At 38.8% G+C, this 25,177-nt stretch overlaps 2 protein-coding genes across 2 annotated transcripts in view; one reads left to right on the forward strand and one right to left on the reverse strand.

Moving 5' to 3' along the window:
• Positions 1 to 25,177, reverse strand: part of ABC1 (ABC transporter 1) — a 260,843-nt gene that overhangs the window by 179,968 nt on the left and 55,698 nt on the right. The window contains exon 3 of the mRNA XM_089449129.1: positions 4,300 to 4,452. Coding sequence (XP_089305255.1) covers positions 4,300 to 4,452 — 153 coding nt within the window. The remainder of the gene's footprint in view (positions 1 to 4,299; positions 4,453 to 25,177) is intronic.
• LOC149248334 (uncharacterized) lies at positions 10,255 to 11,518 on the forward strand. Its single transcript, XM_089457545.1, has 2 exons — positions 10,255 to 10,786; positions 10,985 to 11,518. The coding sequence occupies exons 1-2, from the start codon at positions 10,649 to 10,651 to the stop codon at positions 11,516 to 11,518; spliced, it is 672 nt and encodes a 223-aa protein (XP_089313671.1). The 5' UTR covers positions 10,255 to 10,648.

The raw sequence follows: 25,177 nt of genomic DNA on the forward strand, positions 1-25,177 counted from the left end.
AGGAGTCAGGACTTACTATTCAGGACATGATTCAATGTTATGTGTGATTTTAGCACTAGAAATGATATTAAACATCTTATATATTAGTTCTTTTATCATATTTATGTGTCAATGTATTTATTTTATGTTGTAGATGGATTAGATATTAAAAAATTTGAAAAAAAATGAATATTTTTGTACCAAACGATTATTTCTGATTATTTCCCGATAATTACGATTTTTTCTTCGCGTCGATATTATCCCGACAACAATTAATGCAACATTGATAGGCATACCGCCACGAAGAATTGTAATCACCATTCGTTTTTTATTCAATAATAAAATTACTTATTACTCACACAACTACACGGACTATATACAACTATACTCCTACGTACTGGGTCTCTACAACATTGGTATCATAGCAAACATTCCTCTCGCTTGTGCATCACTATGTTGCTTGTTCACCTTTCGTTGTGTCATTCGTGTGTTCCTTGCCACATCATCTTCCCTCCATCGTAGCTTCACAGCGCATTCCCGACATAAGTTTTGCTAAACCACTGCCCACTGCTCTCGTCATCCTCTAACTATCCCTATGTGCCCAATCTACCAATTCACTGCGCATGCCTTTTGGTTCCTCTGCCCTATTCTTCCACGCCTGCTCTTTGCCCTGTCTCCCTGCGCCCTCCGCTTGGTGCTCCTGTCAACGAATGTAACATCGTTCTGCACCATCTACGTACTCCATCAAATTGACAACAGTGTCGGCTTGTTCCCTCTTACCTGTGTGGTCAAACATTTTGCCTGATCCGTGTCGTAGTGTTTCCCTGTCGAACGACTTGTATATCGAACGAATATCCCTCTCCATCCACCGTTTGACCAATCCACTCTGTCGCAATTTCTTCCTACATCTATGCTTGTCAAACGATGTCACACCCTCAATGCCATACTCATACCTTTTCATACAAGCGTTAATCACGACAGTATATAAGTTAAAATTTATATAGTTATATAATTAAAATTATATAATAGTTATATTATATAATTAAAATTATATAGTTTTAATTGAAATAAATATATAATTTAAAAAAAATTACTATTATTATTATATTATATATATATATATATATATATATATATATAATTTAGAAAAAAAGGAAGTGGGGTTCGCAAGGAAAAAGGGAAAAATAGTGAATAATGAAAAACTACAAGCCGACATTAGCCGTCGTAGAGATGACATCAATGGCGTGAGATATCTCGACTTGGCAATTTAGAAAAAGCGCAGACATAATTTAATGAGGGCCAAAAGAAGTTAACATTAATGATAGAAAAGACATTACAAAAAGATGACAAGTTTGAGGAAACCACCAAAAGACTTGACAACCATAACAAACCACTTAGTCAATTAATGGAGAAGGTGGACATGCTAACAGTCCAAACTATTCAACAACAAGAGTCCAACCCGTAAAGTAGGGTTGTGCATGGACCAGTTGATCCAGCTGAGATATATTTTTCAAGTAGCCAGTATTACACTAAATTTCAAGAAAGAGATTATCAATAGATTAAAAAGGAACTCCCAAAATACAACGGAAAAGACCATAAAGGCACTATTGTCTAGGGTTAATAGAATGGAAGCCATTTTTGAATCAAACCCTCCAACAGGAGAACGAGAAAAAATCATGACCGCATCCAACAATTTGGAAGCAGAGACATGATTAGTTCCTATGGTGTTTTGGAAAATGTGATAGTCGTTCCTTTCACTGGAAGACCTTCATGGATGTCTTACTAAGAAGATTCTACGACGAAGAAAAAGATGATGTCTACGAAAAATTTGTTCATCTCAAGCAAAAAGGGTCTGTAAGCGAATACACCCACGAATGGGAAGTATTGGCTACAAGACAAAGAGGATTTACTAATGAACAACTACTTAAAATGTATAAATGTGGACTTAAGGAGTATATTCATGCAGAATTGAAATTGTACAAACCTAAAAACTATCGAAGAAGCTAGACATGCAGCAAAGCTTATTGAACAAAAACATAAGTTCAAAATGTCATCATTCAAGGAAGACGAAGACCAACAACAATACTCAGGTAAAAAAGAATCAAACAAATGTAGGTATTGTGGAGACAAATGGACATCAGGACACAGATGCCTTAACAAGAAATTGTATACTTATGAAGTTGAGAAGGAATCAGACACTTCAAGTAATGAGTCAAAGAAAAGGATAAAAAAGAAAAATAATTGTCGCAAGTGTGGAGAAAACTGGATGCCAGGACATAAATGTGAAGACACATCCTTACGCTACTATAAAATAGTAGATGGAAGGCAAGTTGAAGTACAAGAACCTGATGAAGAAATCGTTGTCACACACAATGAAGATTTTGATCTTGAGGAACCGTCATTAGCGACAATCTCATGTGTCCAACAAAATCCGGATGAAGAAAGCAATTCTTCAGAAGGTCAAAAACAAGTCACTGCAAAAAACATTCCACCACACCTTCGGAAGCAGAGAAACCAGTCCCCAAGACAAAAGAACATTAAGCCTACTACTCTACCAACAAACATAACAAGGAGATTATGCCCTAAAATCGTGAAGTTTAAAGGGATCATAAGAGGCGGAAATGTCAATATACTTGTCGATTCTAGCAATACTCACAATTGTATAAACATTGATCATGCTAGACAACTTGATCTTTGTGTATGCCCAATCAGGGACCTAAGCATGATTGTCTCTACTAGGCAAAAGTTCGAAGAGATAGGAGAATGCCATAAGGTTTCAATCCAGATATAAGAACTAGAGCTACAAACAGATCTATTTGCCCTACCACTCAAAGAAATGGATATAGTTATAGGGGCAGAATGGTTAATACAACTAGGAAACTATACTACAAACCTTGAAGAACATTTAATGGAGTTTAACTCGCAAGGACGACATTATAAATAATATGGTGTTAACTCCTCCATCTTCAAGGAAGGTACAAATACACGTGAGGACTTCACCAGGCACAAACAAAGTCAAAGTAAAGATGTCGTTCCACAGCAATGTGTTCAACTAGAGAAAACCCTTCTTGTTATGCTTTGAGGACAAAGCATCTCTGAAGGGGGTGGAAATGTTATGAATAATATATTCATAAAAAATATCAATTAATTAATAATATTAAAATAATAATATTGATAAAAAATATAAAAAATAATAATGAATATCCCATTAATTATGAAGGAGCATAGGTCAAAAGATGTGACCACTCATCTTCGTGGCCAGTCAACGCCTATATAAGCACACCGCCACGAGGAATTGTAATCACTATTCATTTTTTATTCAATAATAAAATTACTTATTATTCACACAAATACACAGACTACATACAACTATACTCCTGTGTACTGGTTCTCTGCAACAAACTATGCATTCTTTCATGGAATTTCCCAAGGCATCCCTGAAAGAGCCAGTGTGGGGGGAGTGTTGGTCTTAAGAGGGAGGAGGATCATTTTTAGGATATGTAAAGGTATTGGGCTTCATAGCAGAATTATGAACATCATTTTTAGTAATGAGAATTGTGAGGGTGGTTGGAATAGATAACTGGGTTATCTTAGGAGACTAAGCTGATATCAAATGCAATGCAGGGAAGAGTGGAGATTAAAAATTTACAACTTAGAAAACCTTTTCAGAGGTAGTAGATATCAGAAATTTGCAGCTTAGAGAACCTTTCCAGAGGCCTCACATTTAGAAGAAGCTTCCAGGCCATCCAGTTTGAACACATTCAGAAAACATATAGAGCAGCAGATGCTGAAGTGAGGGAGGCCACTCAGTTGGTCATGGCTTTTTTTCTTGACATGGGAGATTGGGGAGAACGGAGGCAGAGTGCCTTGGTCATTTTAAATTCTGGATATGTATCCCTCTTATGTTTATCACAATTGTTGCCGTGCCACTCACATTCTGTGAGTTCTCAAGGATAAGGTGCTGCCTTCACGACTTGGTATTTTATGACTGCTGGTGTTTAGCAACTGCTTGTAAATTACAGTTTTCCCATGTAAGCTTTTTCTTTTTCTTTTTTACTGTGCAAGTAGCTAGGATGATTATAAAATTGATCAAGGTACTTCTAGATGATAAACGAGGCCACTGTATTTTGTTCTTTAAGCAATAATAAAGTCAACTATTTTCTGGCCAAAAAAAAACGAGGATGGTATTCAACTTCTCATACGAAACACAACTTAAAACTTATATCCTAGTTAGAAGAATAAAAGATAGGTAGAAATGGGAAAAGTAATAGAACATGATAACAGCTTCTTAGCAGCGGGATTGTTGTACACAATAATCACCTGCCCTATGCTTGCAGCAGCCAATGGCTCATAGTCAAAACTTCTAAGCTTGGATTGCCAATCTGAACCTAATTCAGCAATCAATACATTATCAAGTTGTCGTCTTGGCATAACATCCGCCCCCTGTCTAACAATTTCCAAGGCTGACAAAATCTGCAGACAACCAAAGCATTGAAAAGGTGTAAAAGTAGTCTAATCTGACTCACATTTGTATATGAAAAATGAACTTTGAAGCAATTCTCAAATCACTTATTATGCCTGCAAAAGGATTTCAATAAATCATATCGAATATAATTCATTAATCAATTATTTCAGAATGTCTAATCTCAGACGAGTCAGGAGGCAAACAACTTGAAATCCTTATACTGTTTTTTATATCTGGAAGAAAAACAAACTTGAACTGCTGCTCGCTTGAGGATGTGTCAGAATTGCACACTTAACAATCTCTCAACGGCATTCTATATATAACATGCATAGAATTTTGATGTATACTTAGAAGAAACTTTATATCTACTTAAAAAAATTGCAACTCACCCATGTATCCTCTTGGAAGTTATCACTGCCAAAGATTAAACATAGACGGCCAATCACTTGCAAAGCATATAAGCAACATGTGCCAGATCTAAGAAAGAATCTTTTATTTATTATTATTATTATTATTATTGATTTCATAATAACATAGGTTACTATTATTATTATTATTTCCATAATAAAGGGCATTACATTTTTAGGTATTTTTAGTTCTGAACAATGGATTTCAATCTAGATGATCAGGGCCAAATTTGTTACTTTCTTTGATTGCAATCTTCAGCTTTCCCTACAAACAATTGTATGCTTGTTGATTTGTTTGCCCAAAGGTTTGGCAAGGTTCTCACTGCAGATGGCTGAAGTAATTCATTCTGTGTATATAACAGTTCCTGTTTATAATTAAAGACACACACACACACACACATATTAAAGTGAATAAGAATGATGATATTACAATGAGCCTCATGATGATCTACTTATAGCACAGATGTTATGAATAAATATATAGGAAATAATGTAAAATAATGTAAATGATAATAATTATAAATAATGATTAGTTAATTAGTAATTAGGTTGAAGAGTCATGTCTAAATGAGACATGGCTCTCCATGAAGAAACACCTGCTTGGTATATAAGCAAGCCACTTGTTCTCATTGTATCATCATTCTTATTCATACATTTTAATATATATTCTTGTATCTCAATGGAGATCTACATATTCCAAGTCTTCTGGAGTATTTAACTTGAAGAACGAACTTTGTTCATTCCATTTGGTATCAAAGCGACAATTAATGACAATATTTAAGCAACAACATGCAGATTTTAATGAGGAGAAAAGAAAATGGAATCTAAATTGCAAGTTGAACGTCCATCATTACTCCTACAAAACGATGTAATCCAATGTACCAAGAAAGTGCAGCTAGAAGATCAAGAGAATGGCAAAATAGCCAAACTTCAGCAAAACAAGAAAGCGTTACAACACAAACATAAAAATCTTGTGGATATGCATTACAAAGAAATAATGGAAAAAGACGAAGAAATTTCTTGCCTCAAGGACCACGTCGAAAAATTACTTGCACAAGTGAAGAAGACTAAAGTCACAAAGAAGGAACTCAAGAAGCACTTATCAAAACAAGAAGAAGAAAATTTACGTTTAAAGAACCTTAATAAAAAATTATTAAAACAAATCAAAGATTTGAAAGCTAAAAAACTTAAAAGTCAAAACATTGAAAATAAGGTTGATGAATCAGAAACCAAAGAACTTTTACGTCTGAGAAACCATAATCAAAGTTTACTCACTCAAATTAAGAAACTTAAGGATGATAAGAAAGCATTAAAAGACAAGTTAGAACAATTTACTCAAGAAGAAGTATCGAAATCTCCAGTCGTAACAGTCCAAGTTGAAGATAAGGGAACGAATACTGATCCAGTGAATATGACAACTCAAGAAGACAAGTCAGTTGAAGAAACAACACACTTAGATGTTGCAGTTCAGATGATTAACATCCCAAGTGAAAGTTTTGTAACCAACTCAACAACATCGTCCCCTGAAGTAAATCAAAAAAAATTCACACACTTCATAAGGGAATGTCAAACAAAAAAGTTCCCTATCGGCATCTGAATCATGAGAGTAGAACCATGCTACATATTGGGACCATTTAGAACAGAAACAACAAATTGATGTTCCAGAGAAGAATGATGTAACCTCAATCCAGTCCTATGATGACAAGTCGTTACAAAATTCCAGTGATCAGAATATTACACAAAAGATTAATCTAGGATGGTCTGATCCTTTCTCAGTGCGACAATTTTGTTTGTCACTTAGAGGATCATATCAACATGTATCGACAAAGATGACAATTCCGAGACAAAAAGACATTCGAAGCCAAAAAAGAGATCAAACCTTTTTCATTAACAAGCTTTGAGGACAAAGCTTTTTGAGGAGGAAGGCAATGTTATGAATAAATATATAGGAAATAATGTAAAATAATGTAAATGATAATAATCATAAATAATGATTAGTTAATTAGTAATTAGGTTGAAGAGTCATGTCTAAATGAGACATGACTCTCCATGAAGAGACACTTGCTTGGTATATAAGCAAGCCTCTCGTTCTCATGGTATCATCATTCTTATTCATACATTTTAATATATATTCCTAAGATACCGGAAACGGCTCCCTGAAGGGCCAAAACGCCGTTTTACGTTTTAGATACGTATTCACCCCAGAAACGGCAAAAAAACGGCTTAAAAACGTTTTTGGTGATTTGGAAACATATCGAATTTTTTTTTTGTCGTTTTTCAGGCGTTTTCATGGAAAAAACCTCCCGTTTAAAAAAAACCGATACGCTTCAGAAGATCCTAAAACGTATTTCAAAATTTTCAAAACGTTTCAGCAAAATCGTGATTCGTATTTAAAAAATTTCAATACGTTTCGTCACTAATAACTTGCCCGCCAGGAACAGATTTTCAGAATTTGGCATTTTAGGTTTTGAAGTGGTTTAACTCTACGGCACGGTTTATTATTCATTCTAGTATCTACCCTAACCTAATCCCTAAACGACAAGAGCGTTGACTGCCGCCGCTGAGTTCACTGCCCAGTGCCGCCGCTGAGAGTTTCGCTCCCTGTTGAAAGTTATTGTCACTGAAGTTTGAACCTGCCGGCATTGTTGGACAAGGTACACAACTTATCACTGATCAGCTGTCTATTTTTATCGTTCGATTCATCTCCAGAGTCTACACTGTTGGCAGCCAGGAAAAAACGTTGATTTTTGGACTTCATTTGATGGTATTAAACTTTAAAAGTTTAAAGCAGATATTGTATGTGTGTGATTGCTTCCCTTAGTTTTTGAAGAAGGTTCTGCGAGGTCCTCTTTACACTGGGTTATGGACTGATATTTTGCACACACAGTGTGCTCTCCTTCAGCTAGAATCTACCCTAACCTAATCCCTAAACCTTTAAATAATGCACTATGCATCAGTGAAATATTGGTCAAATTTACCAGCAGTGCATATTTAATTTCTGAACTGATAAATGTACTGAATAATACAACAAAAACAAGAAGCTGGGAATGTATTTCAGCAATATGATGCGACATGACTCTTTCTTTGTGACAGCAGTTCAGTTCCTCATCAACAGGTGTACCCAGCCAGCAATAATAGAAGATACTCTGCCCCAGTTAGCAGATGAAACTCATCCTTGAAAGGTTGCAGACTTGGTCCTCTGATAAACAGGTGACTTGGCCACCAATATACTAGAACTGGACCCCCAATGAAGACTAACCTCAGCTCTACTGAACGCAGGCCACTTGGCTCTCTTTCTGTAATGATAAACTCGGGTTCTTGTGGATGAAAGATCTCTGTCCAACGCAACAACACTTCCCAGCCAGCTCAATCCACATACTAGTATTTGACTTGGCCTTCAACAGTAGATAAAACTCATCCCTCTAACCCTGCTTCGTTTCAGCCTTCAATACTAGCTCAAATTCAGCCAAATTAAGAGGAATGTGGTCTGGTAGTGCAACAAAACTCGGACTCTTGGAATCTTGGAAGACGACCCCTTCAACAACAGCAGGCTAGGCCAGTATATGTAATATGTATACACTATACAGGAACACAATGCACATGCGTAACGGTTAACCTTACCTAGCCCTGGCTTAGACACATTTTTTTTAAAGCCCTTTGCAGCAAATTTTGCTTGTCATTGACTTGTTTAACTAACAGCAATGGACCAAGCCTTCTAATTCTCACTACAACACACAGTCCAATTCACCTGAACGTGACTACTTGCTCTTGGTTACATAGAAACAAACCACCTAAGCATTTTAGTAGCAAAAGACTTTTGGAAAACACAGCAGAAAGCTAAGAATCCACCTCACCAATCTGGAGAGTGGTAGGGCAGTGAAAAAAATTCAAGATAATCAAAGAGTGGATCTTAAGTTGTCATCTAGTGAATCCTAACTTAGAAATTAGAATATGTGAAAAAGACAAACATTAACAGTTAACTGCTGCTAGTGCTGACTAGTTCTTCAGTTCTTCTTAATAAAATTAACTCGAACTAGGAAATTTACATCATAAAGAGCTGTTGCAACTTGCAGGCATACACAATTATTATTACACACATAATTCATGTTCAGAGATCTTATACAAAAAAGACATCTCCTAGCCTGCTAGTGCTAGATATAAAATTTACAGATGTCTTTGGGCAAAAACTTAAAAGTCTTGTTCTTGCTGCAGTTATTAATTTGATAAAAGACTCCTAATATGCTAATGGGTTTAAAAATATATAACCATTAATGAAACTCATAATGACTGGCAGCCTCATCCAGGCTGAAGCCTGACATTAAATAGCAGCCAGTAGCCAGTCTTGCTTTCCAATTTCCATAATCTTCAACTAGCTGGTGCACAGTTTTTTCTTACTTTAACTCCCCATGGGCTGAAATAACTGACATTCTTTTATTTGAAGCTCCTGACTGGGATCTGTTGCTCAGATTTACAACCATATTCACTTGTCACAGTTCACTGTCACAGTCACAATTCACTGTCACAGTCACAGTTCACTGTGTTCAAGTCTTCAAGACTTAGAAATTGCAAACTGTTTATCACAGATTTCACTCATTTTTTATTTTTGTAGTTATTGGAATAATAACTAATCATTATGGAACAGAGTAAAGAGAAAGGCATATAATTTTATAAATAAATGATGACATAATTTTATTAACATCCAGAAATGACCAAATAAATTTTTTTAAATAGTAAAATACATATCTGGTATTTGTCAATTTTCTTTTTTCAGTTTCAGTGAATGTCATCATCATTCATGGCAACTTCAAGTTCAGCCATTCATGAGGCAGAGGAAGTGGCACAGGAAACTGAAACAACCCAGAAAGTTGATCCAAAGTCACCACTTTGGAAATATGTCACTACTGTTGGGAAGATCCAAGGAGGTGGATCATTGGCATGGGTTTGCAGTGAGTGTAAAAAGGAGTTTAAGGGGTCATACACACGGGTTAAAGCACATTTGCTTGGGTTAAAAAACAATGGGGTTCGAATATGTAGTGGCCCACCTAAAGAGAATGGGAAAGATGGAAATGGTTTAAGAAAGGTAAAAATTGCAAAATATCAGAGAGAACAAGAAGAGGCAAATGCTAAAGCAAATGAAGCAAATCCTGCCTCCCATTTAAAACACCCAACAAGGGTGGGAGCATCTTCATCAAAGCCTCCACTTTATTCTCATGGAATTGTTGGGTCAAAGTGGTCAAATTTGGGACCACTTGAGAAGAGTTTTAATAATGATGCTCGAGAGATAGCAGATGCAGCTGTATCCCAATGCATTTATGCAAATGGCCTTCCCTTTAACCTTGTGCGATCACCTTACTGGGCAAAGATGGTAAAATGTTTGAATGAAGCCCCAAGAGGGTACAAGAGCCCTGGGTATGAGAAGATACGCACCACATTGTTGAGTGCTCAAAAGTTAGATTTGGAGGCTAAATTAGCCCCCATTCGTGATTCATGGCTCATTTCAGGGGTGTCCATCATTTCTGATGGATGGAAAGATCAAAGAAATAGGCCTTTGATCAATGTGATTGCTCAGAGCCCACATGGGGCAATGTTTTTGAAGGCAGTGGATTGTGAGGGGCAAGTGAAAGATTCTCAATTCATTGCTAACATCTTGATTGAAGCAATTGAATTGGTGGGGCCTGAAAATGTTGTCTAGGTAATAACTGACAATGCAACGGTGTGTAGAGCAGCAGGCCTAATTGTTGAAGGCAAATATCAACACATTTTTTGGACCCCTTGTGCTGTGCATTCATTGAACCTCATGTTGAGCAAGTTGGGGAAGCAAATTGAGTGGATTCGAAAAATATTTGAAGAGGCAAAAGAAATTCAAGCCTTTATCACAAACCACCACATGTCCCAAGGCATCTACAGGGAATTTGCTAAGTTGGAGCTCCTTAAGGTACATATACTTAAACTTTAAAGTTTAAAGTTTATTAAATATTTCATAAATTCTAATTTGTGACTCTAAATTCAAATATCTAAATTGGATTCTCAAATGTCATGATTCGTGAATCATAATAGGTTATTCAATCAAATTATGATTTTTTATTTTCAAATTAATTGAAATTTGAAACATTGGCAATTTGACACCCTGCAGGTTGCTGAGACTCGATTTGCTTCTCACATCATAGTCTTAACAAGGCTCATGCAGGTGAAAGATGCATTACAATCAATGGTATGCAGTTCTCTTTGGAATCAATGGAGGCAATCCCAATCTGATAGAGCACAAGCAATGAAACGGTTGGTTGTTGATGATGAATGGTGGGATAAGGTGGAGTACCTCTTGGCATTTACTAAGCCAATTGTGGATTTGCTCCGTATGTTTGACACAGATATGCCTAATCTGGGAGAGGTGTATGAGGGCATTGATTCCATGATAGAGAAGATAAGGTTGGTTATAAATGCCAAGGAGAATGACCCAGATGAAATCTTTCACAGAGAAGTAAAAGATATATTGACCAAAAGGTGGAACAAGATGACCACCCCATTGCACCTTTTAGCCTATGCACTGAATCCAAAATATTATACTGCAGAGTTGCTACGTGATCCCGAAAGAAGCGCACCAAACAAAGACCCAGAAGTCGCAGAAGGATTTAAAAATGCTTTTAGAAAGCTTTTTGTAGATCCTTAAATTGAGCTTCTGATTCGTGCACAGTTTTCTCATTTTGTGGGATCAGAGGGTTGGGGTTGTGATATTGGGTGTATGCGGGACAAGAGCAGATTAAGTCCAATTGAGTGGTGGAACTTCTATGGTGGGGCACTTCCACCTATCCAAAAATTGGCCATCAAGGTCTTCTCACAGGTTGCTAGTTCTTCTTCAGCAGAAAGGAACTGGAGTACATACGGCTTCATCCATTCAGTGAAGCGAAACAGATTGGGCTCTAAGAAGGCTGAGGAACTAGTGTATATTCATTCAAACCTTCGCCTTCTGTCACACAAGAGAGATGAATACAAATTTGGGCCCACCAAATTATGGGACGTGGAACCAGAGTTGCCTGACTTGGATATGACATTGAATGCCATGTCTCACATGAGTTTGTTTGATTCGGAGCCATCACTGGGAATAGGTGCATCTTCAAGTGGACATGGCAGCAATGTTCCCAGTGCCACTTCTAGAGAGGATGTGGAAGTGGAACATTATAGTGGCATGAATGAAGACATATTTGATGATATGTAAATGTAATTTATGATGGTGTTTTAACTTTTAAACTTTTGAACAACCATATGAATTATGAGTAATGATAGTAGACTGTCAGTCATAGTTCATTTTGTACTTCCATAGTATGTAGTAATTAGTATGCATTATTAATTTTGGTAATGATGGTGTTTGTGTAGCTTGTCATGTTGATAACTTGATGTTTGAAATTTGAAACAAAAACTTGATGATATGTTGAAACTTGAAACTTGAAACTTGAATCATGAATGTTATAATAATCATTAATGATGATGGCAATGTTGAATGTTTATGCCATATGGCATATGTTGAAAGTTGAAACTTGAATTGATGATGATGAATCATGAATCATGATAGATCATAGATGATAATTTAGATTCTGAAATATGAATGGTAATATGAATTTTTTATTTTTAATATATATATATATTATGTGTCGTTTCCTGCCGTATCGTATCTAGATTTTTTGAAAATTTGCCGTATCCGTTTCAAACCCCGTACCCGTATCCGTTCCCGTATCCGTTTTCTGGTAACTTAGATATATTCTTGTATCTCAATGGAGATCTACATATTCCAAGTCTTCTGGAGTATTTAACTTGAAGAATGAACTTTGTTCGCTCCAACAAATTGGTCACAAGGTGAAGGGGTATGTACCCTTTGACTTTTCATTAACTAATTAATTTATTATTATTTATTACTATGCCTATAATATTGCTGCCCACTTAAGAAATGTTTTGTCTTCAGAATAGTAAATAGCATTCTATGTAGTTGAGCACATATTTGTCGAATAAAATTTATCTGTTTCTTGCCCCCATTTTGTTAATTTTAATTGATTCTTCTAGAGAGTGGAACCTTGAATGCCATATCCATTTCTTCAAGCAGTAGAGCATAGAGTCATGTTTGTGATTCGAGTTCTTTATTTGAATTGAAAACCTGTAACATTTTCCTACTTCCTTGACCTTTTCCCATTAGCGACTGTAACGGTGAGGCGGTGGATTACAAAAAGAGGTTAAGTTCTTTAGTAACAACAATGTCTACACAACTATGAGTACTACCAAAATCTATTAAGTATTGTAATATTTCTATCTCTTATGACTCATTTAAGCTTTAGGGTCTAAAGTTGTGGTTTCCCTATCATGGTTACCAATGGAACTGTATGTTTGCTTTGTTTCTTTCTTGGATACTAGATTCTCTCCTTTCTAAGATGTGGTGGAACGTATTTTGCAATCAATGGTTGTATTTGGCATTTTGGAGTAATTATATTTCTTTTAAGTTCGTTTTCTTCACTTCTATTTTGCTTGTCACATGAGATTGAAGCTAGTGATGTTTTTTGTGATGTTTCATCATGGTCTGAACCTGTGTTGTATGATCTAATGATTTCCTCGTCTAAATTATGTACTTCTACATTCTTTCCATCCACTATTTTATAGTAGCGTGATGACGTATCTTCACATCTATGTCCTAATGTCCAATTTCTTTTTCTTTTTCTTTTTCCTTCTCTATGATTCGCTCTTAGATGCATCTGAGTTCTTCTTTGGCTCGTAAGTATATAATTTCTTATTGTTGCATCTATGCCTTCAACCATTTCTCTCCTCAATATCTACATTTGTTTACCGCTTTCCTATTTGGGTATTGGTGTCAATTTTCATTTTCCTTGGTGAATGATGGCCTATTGAATTTGTTTCTTTGTTTCATTAGTTTTTTTGCATGTCTAGCATCCTTAATAGTTTTTGGGTTCCATAGTTTTATTTCACTACAAATGTAATCTTTCAACCCACAGATATACATTTTTAGCAATTACTCAGCTATGAATCCTCTTTGTCTAGTTGCCAAAACCTCCCACTTGTGTCTATAGTCATTTACGTTTCCTTTTTGTCCTTTTCGTTTACCACACTTGTTGGTTCGAAACACATCGGGCAAAAAATTCTCTCATGTGATTTCTACCGAAAGACTTTGTTTAAATGAATGAATTTGTCTTCTTCATCATGAAATATTTTTTATAAGACAGTCATGAAACTTTGTCAGTGAAAGGAAAGAGCATCACATTTTATGGACCACTATAAAAACCAATCATAAGCTTCCCCCTTTAAGTTGTCAAAGGTTGTCAATACTTTTTCTCATTCACCTAGCAAAGGATTTGATTCAAAAATACCTTACATTTTGTTGACCCACATGAAAGCTACTATGTGATCCTCACCATCATATTTCAGTTACTCTTTCAATTTTTTGATGATGATAATAATAACAATCTAATTTTAAGGTCATGGCCAAGCCAGACACCAAATTGGTGTATGAGACCCCCTAGTTTGTGGGAAAAGTGGCTCGTCTCCATGCAATGATTTGACTACTAAAGTATCTAGAGGTGTGATAATCTCTATCTAGAAATCTTGTGTGATACTTGGTACCTAAAAAAATTGTTTATGGTCTTCTTGATGTTGAATTTTAAATAGTTCTCCAATTTGATAATTATTTCTTTTGATTTTTTCTCAAACAAATCTTATTTTACATTCTTTATGCATCATAAAATAATTAAACAGAGAACTACAACAACAATATGCCAAAGGGTCATAAAGAGACAGCCACATAAGAACACATTATTTTACCCTGGGAAAACCCATATGGGGAAAAACCCAGCAACCTTTTTGTTAAGTTATGGTATGTTCTATGCTTATAACAGTTTACTTCTTTTTCTTATTATATTCCACCGATTAGCAATCACATGTACATAAAGTAAAGTGCAGATAGAACATTAAACGATCGACAGAAAACAAGCCAAGACAAGAGACACAAGATGTGGCGGCTAGCCAGGGACAAACCCCACAATGTGTGGGGAAACCCTTTGATCAAATCTTCTTTTATCTTCAATAATTCAGCAGAGAGAAATAGTACAATAAATCTGATTCATATCAGCAATAGCAAACCCTTGATCAGTAGCATCAGCATTAGCGGCTTCATTATCAAACTAGGGCAGACCATATCTCACAAACCGACAGTCGGATTGACTTCATTCCACCACCAAAAGTTTCGGCTTCCAGAGGACGTTCAAATGAACCTACAACGCAGTTCAGATGAGGAGATCTTCTAGGCCACGCAAGTCAATCTTTACTTCTGCAGTTGCAGCTTCAGTTTCAGTAGTTTCCGGCTTCAAACTAGGGCAGTCGATATCTTGCAAACCGTTCGTCGGATTGACTTCATTCCACCACCAAAAGTTTCGACTTCCAGAGGAGGTTCAGATGAACCTACAGTGCAGTTCAGATGAGGAGATCTTCTAGGCCACGCAAGTCAATCTTTACTTCTGCAGTTGCAGCTTCAGTTTCAGCAGTTTCCAGCTTCAAACTAGGGCAGTCGATATCTTGCAAACCGTTCGTCGGATTGACTTCATTCCACCACCAAAAGTTGCGCCTTTCAAAGGAGGTTCAGAGGAACCTACAGCGCGGTTCCAAAGAGGAGATCTTCTAGGCCACGCAAGTCAATCTTTACTTCTGCAGTTGCAGCTTCAAATTCAACAGCTTCCGGCTTCACATGTGAGAGAGAGAGAGACCCATTTCAGCGCAGTAGAGAAGAGACTCATATCTGCGCAGTAGAGAGAGAGAGATGTGATGAGATGAGTGAGTCTAAATGAGGAAAAGTCCTCTTATATTTATACACAACGTTGGTGGGTGAATAGATGCGATTGTTGGGCTTCTGAGCCTACATGAGTTGTAGGTCAGCTTGATAATAATTCCATAATCAAAATAAATTCATATCTCCATGAATACTTATCGAAATCGGATGATCTTTATATCAATCCTACACCTCTCGACGAGAGGAATCTAATAAAAATATTATTAGCCATGAATAAGATGACCCACATGAAGTTTTGCCCTGGTTGCCAATTTTAACACTCCCTCTCAACCATGGAGAACTTCATCTACAATCTGTTTATCGGTCGTTACTGTTCATCCATCAAATGCACTGCCTTGTACAGCCTGACCCTTGCCCTGCTCTGCTCTATTTTGCCTGTTCTGCTTTGTCTTGTTTTGCCCTGCACTGATCTGTACTGTTTTGTTCTGTTCTGCTCTGCTCTTGCATTATTCTGTTCTACTCTGCTTTTGTCCGAATTATGAAGAAGAAGAAATGATCGAGGATGTATCATACTGACTCAAAGTCAGTCTCAGAGTATGTACCACTGATCCCAGACCAGTCTCAACCAACCCAAAGTCAGCGTCATAGTGAGTACAACTCCAATGGTCCCAGACCAATATCATCCTCCACTGACTCAAAGTCAATCTCAGAGTATGTACCACTGATCCCAGACCAGTCTCAACCGACCCGAAGTCAGCGTCATAGTATGGTACAAATCCTACCACTGGTCCCAGACCAGTATCATTGATCCCAAATCAATGGAGGTCATCCTAGCGTAGGGAGTACGGTAGTTACAACGATGCATCCATCGGTACTACTATGGTCCCTAACTTCATTTCCCTGCTCATTGATCAGATGAGAGGTACTTCCCATGAGCCCCAGAATGCATGGGTAGGATGCCTCGACAGGAGAACTAATCAATCCTGTCCTCACAGGAGAACACATCAATCCTGCTACAATTGCCATGGAGAACACATCAATCCAGGCCTCACAGGAGAACACATCAATCCTGCTACAATCGCCGTGGAGAACACATCAATCCAGGCCTCACAGGAGAACACATCAATCCTGCTACAATTGCCGTGGAGAACACATCAATCCAGGCTGCCATGGAGAACACATCAATCCAGGCCTCACAAGAGAACTAATCATCCTGCTACACAGGAGAGCGAATCATCCTGTTCCACAAGAGAGCGAATCATCTTGTCCCACAAGAGAGCGAATCATCTTGTTCCAGTGTGCACCACCAGGGGAGGGTGAGTCACCCTTTGGTCATATGTTGCTCCAGTAGGAACCGCAAGCCCTCAGAGCTCCCAGAGCTCAATGTATGCAACATGTAGGACCCTTGTACAAGGGTTTCTTGCCGACTCCAAGTCGTTTGGGAAAATCACAGATTAGATCTTTCCTCGGGGCTTTGACAAGGTGTATCAACCTGTACATCACCTTAATGTGATGGAGCTTCCTTGCTCACCGACTTACCATATCCCAGATGATGTCTATCTGCTGGAGCAATTGACGAATACGGGATTCCTCAATAATCGAATCCCACCTCTGGTTGTTACAAAGAATCACAGTGGTATCCAATGTAAATCCAAATAGCTCACTGAAGAGCTTTCGCAACCAGACTGCCTCACACGAGGTTATGCTAGCAACAATATATCCTGCTTCGGCGGTGCTCAAAGCCACCGACTTTTGCTTCCTGCTCATCTAGGATATCGAAGCAGATCCCAAGGTGAAACAGTACTCGGAAGTGCTCTTACGGTCCACCACACTGCCTGCCCAATCAACATCAGTATATCCAAGTAGTCTCACATCTCCGACAGTGTATCTTAATCCATGAGAGATTGTGTCCTGAAGACATCTCAGAAGATTCTTGGCATCAATCCAGTGAGGCTCAACCAAATATGAGCTCACAATGCTAACTGCAAAACATATGTTCGGACGGAGGTTCACCAAGAACATCAATGCAAATGAGTTTTTGAAACTCAGAGGCATTTCCCAAGTCTGGTCCGACATCACTACCATATAACTTCTAAAAGTTAAGATCCTCGAGGTAGTCACAGGCTTGCAGTCCATCATACTGAATCTTTCCAATATATTTACCACATATTTTCCTTGAGATAGGAAAATTTCCCTTGGCTTCTGCCACACTTCAAGTCCTTGGTCCTTCATTTCAAATTCAGAAGCCATCTCCCTCTTACATTTGTGAATGAGAGGGTTTGCACCTGTTAGAAAGAGGTCATCCACATACAACACCAGTATGAGAGGCTTGTCATCTTCAACGTTAAAGTAAAGGTGAGGACCAGCTTCACTCCTAGTGAATCCCAGCTTCATCAAGTAGCTATCGATCCTCTCATACTATGCTCGGGGTGCTTGCTTCAGCCCATAGAGAGCCTTCTTCAACCTGCATACATGAGATTTTCAATCATAAATCTCAAATCCTTCAGGTTGCTCCACATAGACCTCTTCTTTGATAGAACCATGCAAGAACGCGGTCTTAACATCCATCTGATGTAGGTTCCATCCTTGTGAAGCCACAAGGGCTATGATCAAGCGGATGGTCGTATATCTGGCAACAGGTGCAAATATCATAGTCTGTACCTCCCTTCTGGGATAAACCACGAGCAACAAAATGAACCTTATACTTTTCCATACTTCCATTTGCTGCATGCTTTATCTTGTAAATCCATTTTGAAGTAACAATTGTCTTTTCCAGGGTCTGGGAACTACTTCCCAGACATCATTCTCCATAATAGACTCATATTCTATGGTCATAGCATCCTTCCATAGTTAATGCTTGATGACATCTGAGAATGATGAAGGTTCATTTTGTATGATCGTGCTCATGATGGTCAGGTATCCCTGATACCTGTTAAGTTTCTTACTTTGACGGAAGGTTCCTAAGGGTGCAGCATGTCCTTCAGCATCATCAAGTATCCCCCTTAGCCATGAAGGCCTCTTCCTAGAAGAGGAAGGCTCATGTGGATGAGGATCAATCGGATCCATGGGTTCTTCTACATCAGGCATTGATTCATCATCCTTTTCTTTCGGTTCCCTGGTGTCGGCTTCTTGAGAGCTACTCAAAGTCAGCAGATTGTCCACCTTGCTGAGAGCCATATCTTTGTCAAAGGTGACATCATGACTAATCACGACTTCCCTTTGACCGGTGGTGAACATTTCTTCAGGAGTTGAGGAACCCAATGCTTGATGAGGGCATCGATTTTTTACATATACGGCGGTGATTGTAGTTTCAGCCCATAGAAACTTCGGAAGTCTTTGATCATGTAGCATGGCCCGGACAGCTTCCATCATCGTGTGGTTCTTCCTTCCCACCACACCATTCTGCTCAGGAGTATGTGGTGTAGTAGTCTCCCTCTTAATGCCAACCTCAGGTATGCCTGAGTAAACCTATTGTAATATATCGGAGGTCTTGCTTTGGCTTAGGGGAATGGTCCCCTTTTGAGCTTTCCTTTGGCACATCCCGGACATACACCTTCTTTCTCTACTTGGAATTCGGGCATCCCTGTTACCATCTGTCTTACATCGGGTAGAGCTTTGTAATGAAGGTGGGCAAACCTCCGATGCCAAAGTTCGGACTAAAGAGTTGTGTCACAAGACATGACACCTAGCGGACTTCCATCGACCTAATATAATGAATCAACACTAAACCCAAGAGTAAAGGCATATTTAACATTATTTTTCCATATACATACCTTGCCATTGCTGAAGGTTACCTTGTAGCCTCTGTCTTCCATTGCCAAGATGGACACTAGGTTCCTTTTGAGGTCAGGTGCATTTAATACATCCTAGAATTTCTAGCCTTCTTGAATGCTTGTCCTCTTCCTTGATTCCCAGCTCTCCTCTTAACTTTGCTGTTGAATTTGTCATTCCTTTCATTGCCATCCGAGGGATTTCGAGTTGCAACACTGCATACTGTACCATGCTTCTCTAATCATGATTATCATCATGCTGCCCATGTCCATGATTTTATCCATCATAATGCTGCTCAAACTAGTGTGCATCATCATCATTCTATCCTATATGTCCATGATCTCATTCATCATGATGCTCATGATCTCATACATAGTGACTTGCTTTATCGCAAATGTAACATCGTCATTTTCTTCTAGCCTTAGGTCTAGCCTTTCCTTTTAATTTAGTCCCGGAATTATTTATTTCCTTTGCATGAGAAGAAAAAGCAGCAGGAGGACCTTTAGGCATGGGCATTTCTTGCACTTCTTCCCTTGTTTCTTCTTGAATGCATCTAGCCATTAATTCCTCGAAACCAGGAATTACATTATAGTTCAAAAAAGTAGTCTTGCACACATACCATTCAAATGGCAATCCTCCAAGATTTGTGAGTGCCATTTCTCTGTCAGTAATAGTTTCCCCAATAGATAGGAGATCGTTCTTGATCTCGGTGATTCTTAAGAAGTATGCTTGCATACTTTCATCTTTACCCTTCTTGATTTCCCTAAGCTTATTTCTAAGAAACAAAACTTGATTTGCATCATTAACTTTAAATAAACTCACCAGTCTATCGTAGATTTCCTTGGAGGTGTCCATTTCAGAGATGTAGGCCACCAAGTGCTTGTCGATAGAGTCCTGCATGATCTTCTATTGTTTTGACTTCTCCATTTTTTCATTTGTTCCAGGCAGCAGCGGATGCATTTGATGGAGGCTCAACAATATTGCCTCTCACATGATCCAACACTCCTTGATTCTCAAGGGTTAGATCGACAGAAATCTTCCATCTGTGATAGTCAGCTTTCTCACGGAGCTTGTCTTCGGAAGGAAAGAGTGTTGAGGACCCCATAGTTCTTTTAGGATAGCCTTGCCAATCTTCTCTTCAATGATTGCTCTTGCTCTTGCTCGGGTTTTGTCTTCACCTCAACTCCGATACCATGTTAAGTTATGGTATGTTCTATGCTTATAACAGTTTACTTCTTTTTCTTATTATATTCCACCGATTAGCAATCACATGTACATAAAGTAAAGTGCAGATAGAACATTAAACGATCGACAGAAAACAAGCCAAGACAAGAGACACAAGGTGTGGCGGCTAGCCAGGGACAAACCCCACAATGTGTGGGGAAACCCTTTGATCAAATCTTCTTTTATCTTCAATAATTCAGCTGAGAGAAATAGTACAATAAATCTGATTCATATCAGCGGTAGCAAACCCTAGATCAGTAGCATCAGCATTAGCGGCTCCATTATCAAACTAGGGCAGACCATATCTCACAAACCAACAGTCGGATTGACTTCATTCCACCACCAAAAGTTTTAGCTTCCAGAGGAGGTTCAGATGAACCTACAACGTAGTTCAGATGAGGAGATCTTCTAGGCCACGCAAGTCAATCTTTACTTCTGCAGTTGCAGCTTCAGTTTCAGCAGTTTCCGGCTTCAAACTAGGGCAGTCGATATCTTGCAAACCGTTCGTCGGATTGACTTCATTCCACCACCAAAAGTTTCGGCTTCCAGAGGAGGTTCAGATGAACCTACAGTGCAGTTCAGATGAGGAGATCTTCTAGGCCACGCAAGTCAATCTTTACTTCTGCAGTTGCAGCTTTAGTTTCAGCAGTTTCCGGCTTCAAACTAGGGCAGTCGATATCTTGCAAACCGTTCGTCGGATTGACTTCATTCCACCACCAAAAGTTGCGCCTTTCAAAGGAGGTTCAGATGAACCTACAGCGCAGTTCCAAAGAGCAGATCTTCTAGGCCACGCAAGTCAATCTTTACTTCTGTAGTTGCAGCTTCAAATTCAACAACTTCTGGCTTCACATGTGAGAGAGAGAGAGACCCATTTCAGCGCAGTAGAGAAGAGACTCATATCTGCGCAGTAGAGAGAGAGAGATGTGATGAGATGAGTGAGTCTAAATGAGGAAAAGTCCACTTATATTTATACACAACGTTGGTGGGTGAATAGATGCGACTGTTGGGCTTCTGAGCCTACATGAGTTGTAAGTCGGCTTGATAATAATTCCATAATCAAAATAAATTCATATCTCCATGAATACTTATCGGAATCGGATGATCTTTATATCAATCCTACACCTCTCGACGAGAGGAATCTAATAAAAATATTATTAGCCATGAATAAGATGACCCACATGAAGTTTTGCCCTGGTTGCCAATTTTAACACTTTTCAATAGAGAAATTCTTCAATTCAACAGAGATACATCTTAGTCAATAACTAGGTCAAACTGTTGATTTGGGCTAGCATCGGATGTGCTCTAGCCATGAAAATTGGTGTAGAGGCTAAAGCACATGAGATCTCCAAGACCCAGAAATGATTTGGGCAGATTCTAACTGGTTTGGGATATATTAAAATAATTAATATTTTTAATGGAGTTCCTAAGTCTAAACTTAGGGAAAATAAAATATTAATGGGTATTAATATAAAACTGGGTTAGAAGGTTCCAAAAGTTATGGATCAAGCCAAATCTAATCTTAGTCGTTGATTAGAGATTCAATCTCGGTCGTTGAAGGACCAACAAGAAAAGTATAAGAAGAGGCTTCAGGATCAGTTGGAGGACACACTCAGGGAGACTAGTCAGTTCGATTTCTGGAGCAGGGTTAGCTAAGAAATTCGAACTAGTGGTCAAGAGAGCAGAAGGAGGCAGAAAGTACGGAACAGAGAGTCGGGAACAACACCAGGGGAACAGCGCAGAGGTTGGAGAGGCAAACGCAAAGCCTCTCAGGCAGACGCAGAGGCAGCAAACTGCGCAGCCACTAGAGGGCCTGCGTGGGTGACGCAAAGAGGCCCAGTGCTGACGCAGAGAAGTAGGGTTGACGCAGAGGGTCTAGGAGCTACGTAGAGGTAAGCCAAGCTGAAGCTAAGACTGGGAGAAGTGCTGAAGAATTTTCTTTCGATTGGGTAAGCCAGTTTGGCACCCAGTGGTACTGAAGAATTGCTGAATAATAAAATCCTCCCTTGCTGCACTGGTTTTCCCACATTGGGTTTTTCCAGGGACTATTGTCCAAAATATCTATGTCGATGTGTTAATTATTGTGCATGTGTTTGTTTTTGTATTATGGTGTGATATCTGCAGCAGAATTTATTTTAATGTTTACTGAAAGATTTTCATAGATAACTTATTGGGAAAATAAGTAGGTAAAACAAATCAGTTGTTGCAGTGATAGAATTTTCACATGGTATCAGAGACAGAAAGGGAAAATCAATTATTGGTCGAGACCATGATGCAGAGGCATCTACATCAGGAGACTCTCACAGATTTTCAAAAAATTGCACAAGAGAAAGTGATTTTGATTTCTCTATATTGGCTTCTAGGCTGGAAGAAGAAGTGGCTTGTGTGACTAGCTCGGCATCATCAAAGGTGTAGTATATAGACAGTGGAACCTCTTGGCATATGACGGGAATCCGAGAATGTTTCTTAGATTATCGGGAGGAGAAGATGAACTTTCAGATCACCATGGGGAACAAGCCAAAGTGTACTCCACTAGGGAGGGGTACCATAGTTTTTCAAACAGAAACGGGAGAGCGGTTTCGTGCTACCAGTGTGTTGCATGTACCAGGATTGGGGATGAATTTACTTTCCGTGTCGCAACTTCAAGGCAAAGGCTATGACGTTTTCTTCATCAAGGAGAAAGTATACGTCAAACACCTGAGCTGGAAAAAGAAAGTGCAGATCGGGGTCACAAGTAATAGGTTGTACAGACTACAACTAGAATCACCAATGGCACTAATAGGCAGTCATGGAGACAAGGATTTGAACGAACTATGGCACAGAAGAATGGGACATTTGCACCATGGGGCTCTGAGAATTCTCAGGAGCATTGTAACAGGAGTTCTGGATCTTAGTACGGAACGAGATGATGTATGCAGAGAATGTGCTCTAGGAAAGTATGCCAAAGCAGCATTTCCTAGAAGTAAAAACAAGGCCAAGAGTGTACTAGGATACACTCAGATATCTACGGACCCATGTCCACTAAAGCTCTTAGTGGTGTCGAGTACTTCCTCACCTTCATTGATGGCCACTCAAGGAAAACTTGGATTTATTTTCTGAAAACCAAAGACGAGGTTTTCTGTCGATTCAAAGAGTTCAAGGCTTTGGTGGAGAATCTGACTAGGAAGAAAATAAAAGTTGTGCGTTGACTTTGTTAGTGTCGGTCTTGAGCCCTCCATCGGTGATCAAAAGCTCTTTGCATATGCATAAGTAGGTGTCTCATCGATGTCAGTTTTGCATTCCATTAGGCATGCCATAAAACTGATGGAGGAGCTGGTCCTTGTCCCCTTCTTGGCTTTGTTGGATCAGGTCATGTCAGGTATTAAGCTTGTGTCATACTTGTTTTGTTTTGTCTTGAAGTCCCAAGTCTTAGGTCTAGGGTTTTGGTCAAAAATCACTGCAAGGTCATGAGTCAAAGGTCCATGAGTGCCCAGCAAGCCAGAAGGAGGTATGTACATATGTTCCATTGATATTTTTCATCAGGTACAGATCATTTATACCTTGGATTTAAAAACCCTGTTTTTAAACCCAAGGTCATGTAATATTTGTAAAAAATAAGGAAAATTTCAAAAGTCTTCAAAATGCCGGCAATAACCCTGGTCTCCTCGCCAGAGTCCATTAGATGGTCAACCTGCAAAAAGAATGAAGTTAAAGCGCCTCAAAAGCTAAATCCAGGACAAAGCAACTCAAAAAGCAGTGTTAAAGGTGAATGCCAAAATAGAACATTAGAGAGTGGGTTTTGTGATTTAATTTTTTCAAATTCAACCTACAAGAGCTAAATTTCCCTCTAAACATTTCATTATGCCTCTATGAGCTAACAAAGAGGAGCAAGAGGGCGAAAATAGTGGAGGTCGAATTGCAGTGAAATTGGAGAGTTTCTCTGGTGCGCGACCACTCGGGCAGGGTGCGCGACCACCTGGGCGGTGCGCGACCACCTGGGCGGTGCGCGACCACTCGAGCCCTCCTCCGCAGTGCAAATTTTACACTCGCGCGACCACTCGAGCTGCGCGCGACCACTCCAACCCTGCGCGCGACCACTCGAGCTGTAACTTGCAGAATCGGCCCAAACTCACTCAAATTGCCTTGTGACAAGCTCATCATCCTTATTTTCAACATTCAAAACATTTGAGAGGCCTACCTCGAGCAATTTACAAGTCACAAGGCAATTTGAGTGAGTTTGGGCCGATTCTGCAAGTTACAGCTCGAGAAATAGGTTAAGTGATTGCTTGGTCTTGTAGGCAATTTTGCTAGGGTTATGTTTGATTTCAAGGTTTTTAATTCCTTTTTATTCCCTCCATTACTCCTATTAGATTTACACTTGTCATCATGTGTCTCAATCTCATCTCATTTGCAAAGAATGAATCGCAATTCCCCATTCCCTACACCTAAAACCCTAATCCCTCTCATATGCATCCCTAAACCCTAAACCCTCTATACAAATCTGTCCCAAAACCCTAATTCATTCCCCACAGCAATATCATTATAAAAATATGTAAAACCACAGCAAAGATCAAATAGTGA

Source organism: Pinus tabuliformis, chromosome 7 (genome assembly GCF_031772625.1).
Source record: "Pinus tabuliformis cultivar Carrire ecotype Pingquan chromosome 7, CPIR1, whole genome shotgun sequence".
NCBI lineage: Eukaryota > Viridiplantae > Streptophyta > Pinopsida > Pinales > Pinaceae > Pinus > Pinus tabuliformis.

What these genes read in the sequence shown, in the direction of transcription:
- LOC149248334 (XM_089457545.1), top strand. Translation starts at nt 10,649, where the DNA reads ATGTTGAGCAAGTTGGGGAAGCAAATTGAGTGGATTCGAAAAATATTT. An exon ending in CTAAGTTGGAGCTCCTTAAG is followed by an intron (nt 10,787 to 10,984) that starts GTACATATACTT and finishes GACACCCTGCAG; the next exon opens with GTTGCTGAGACTCGATTTGC.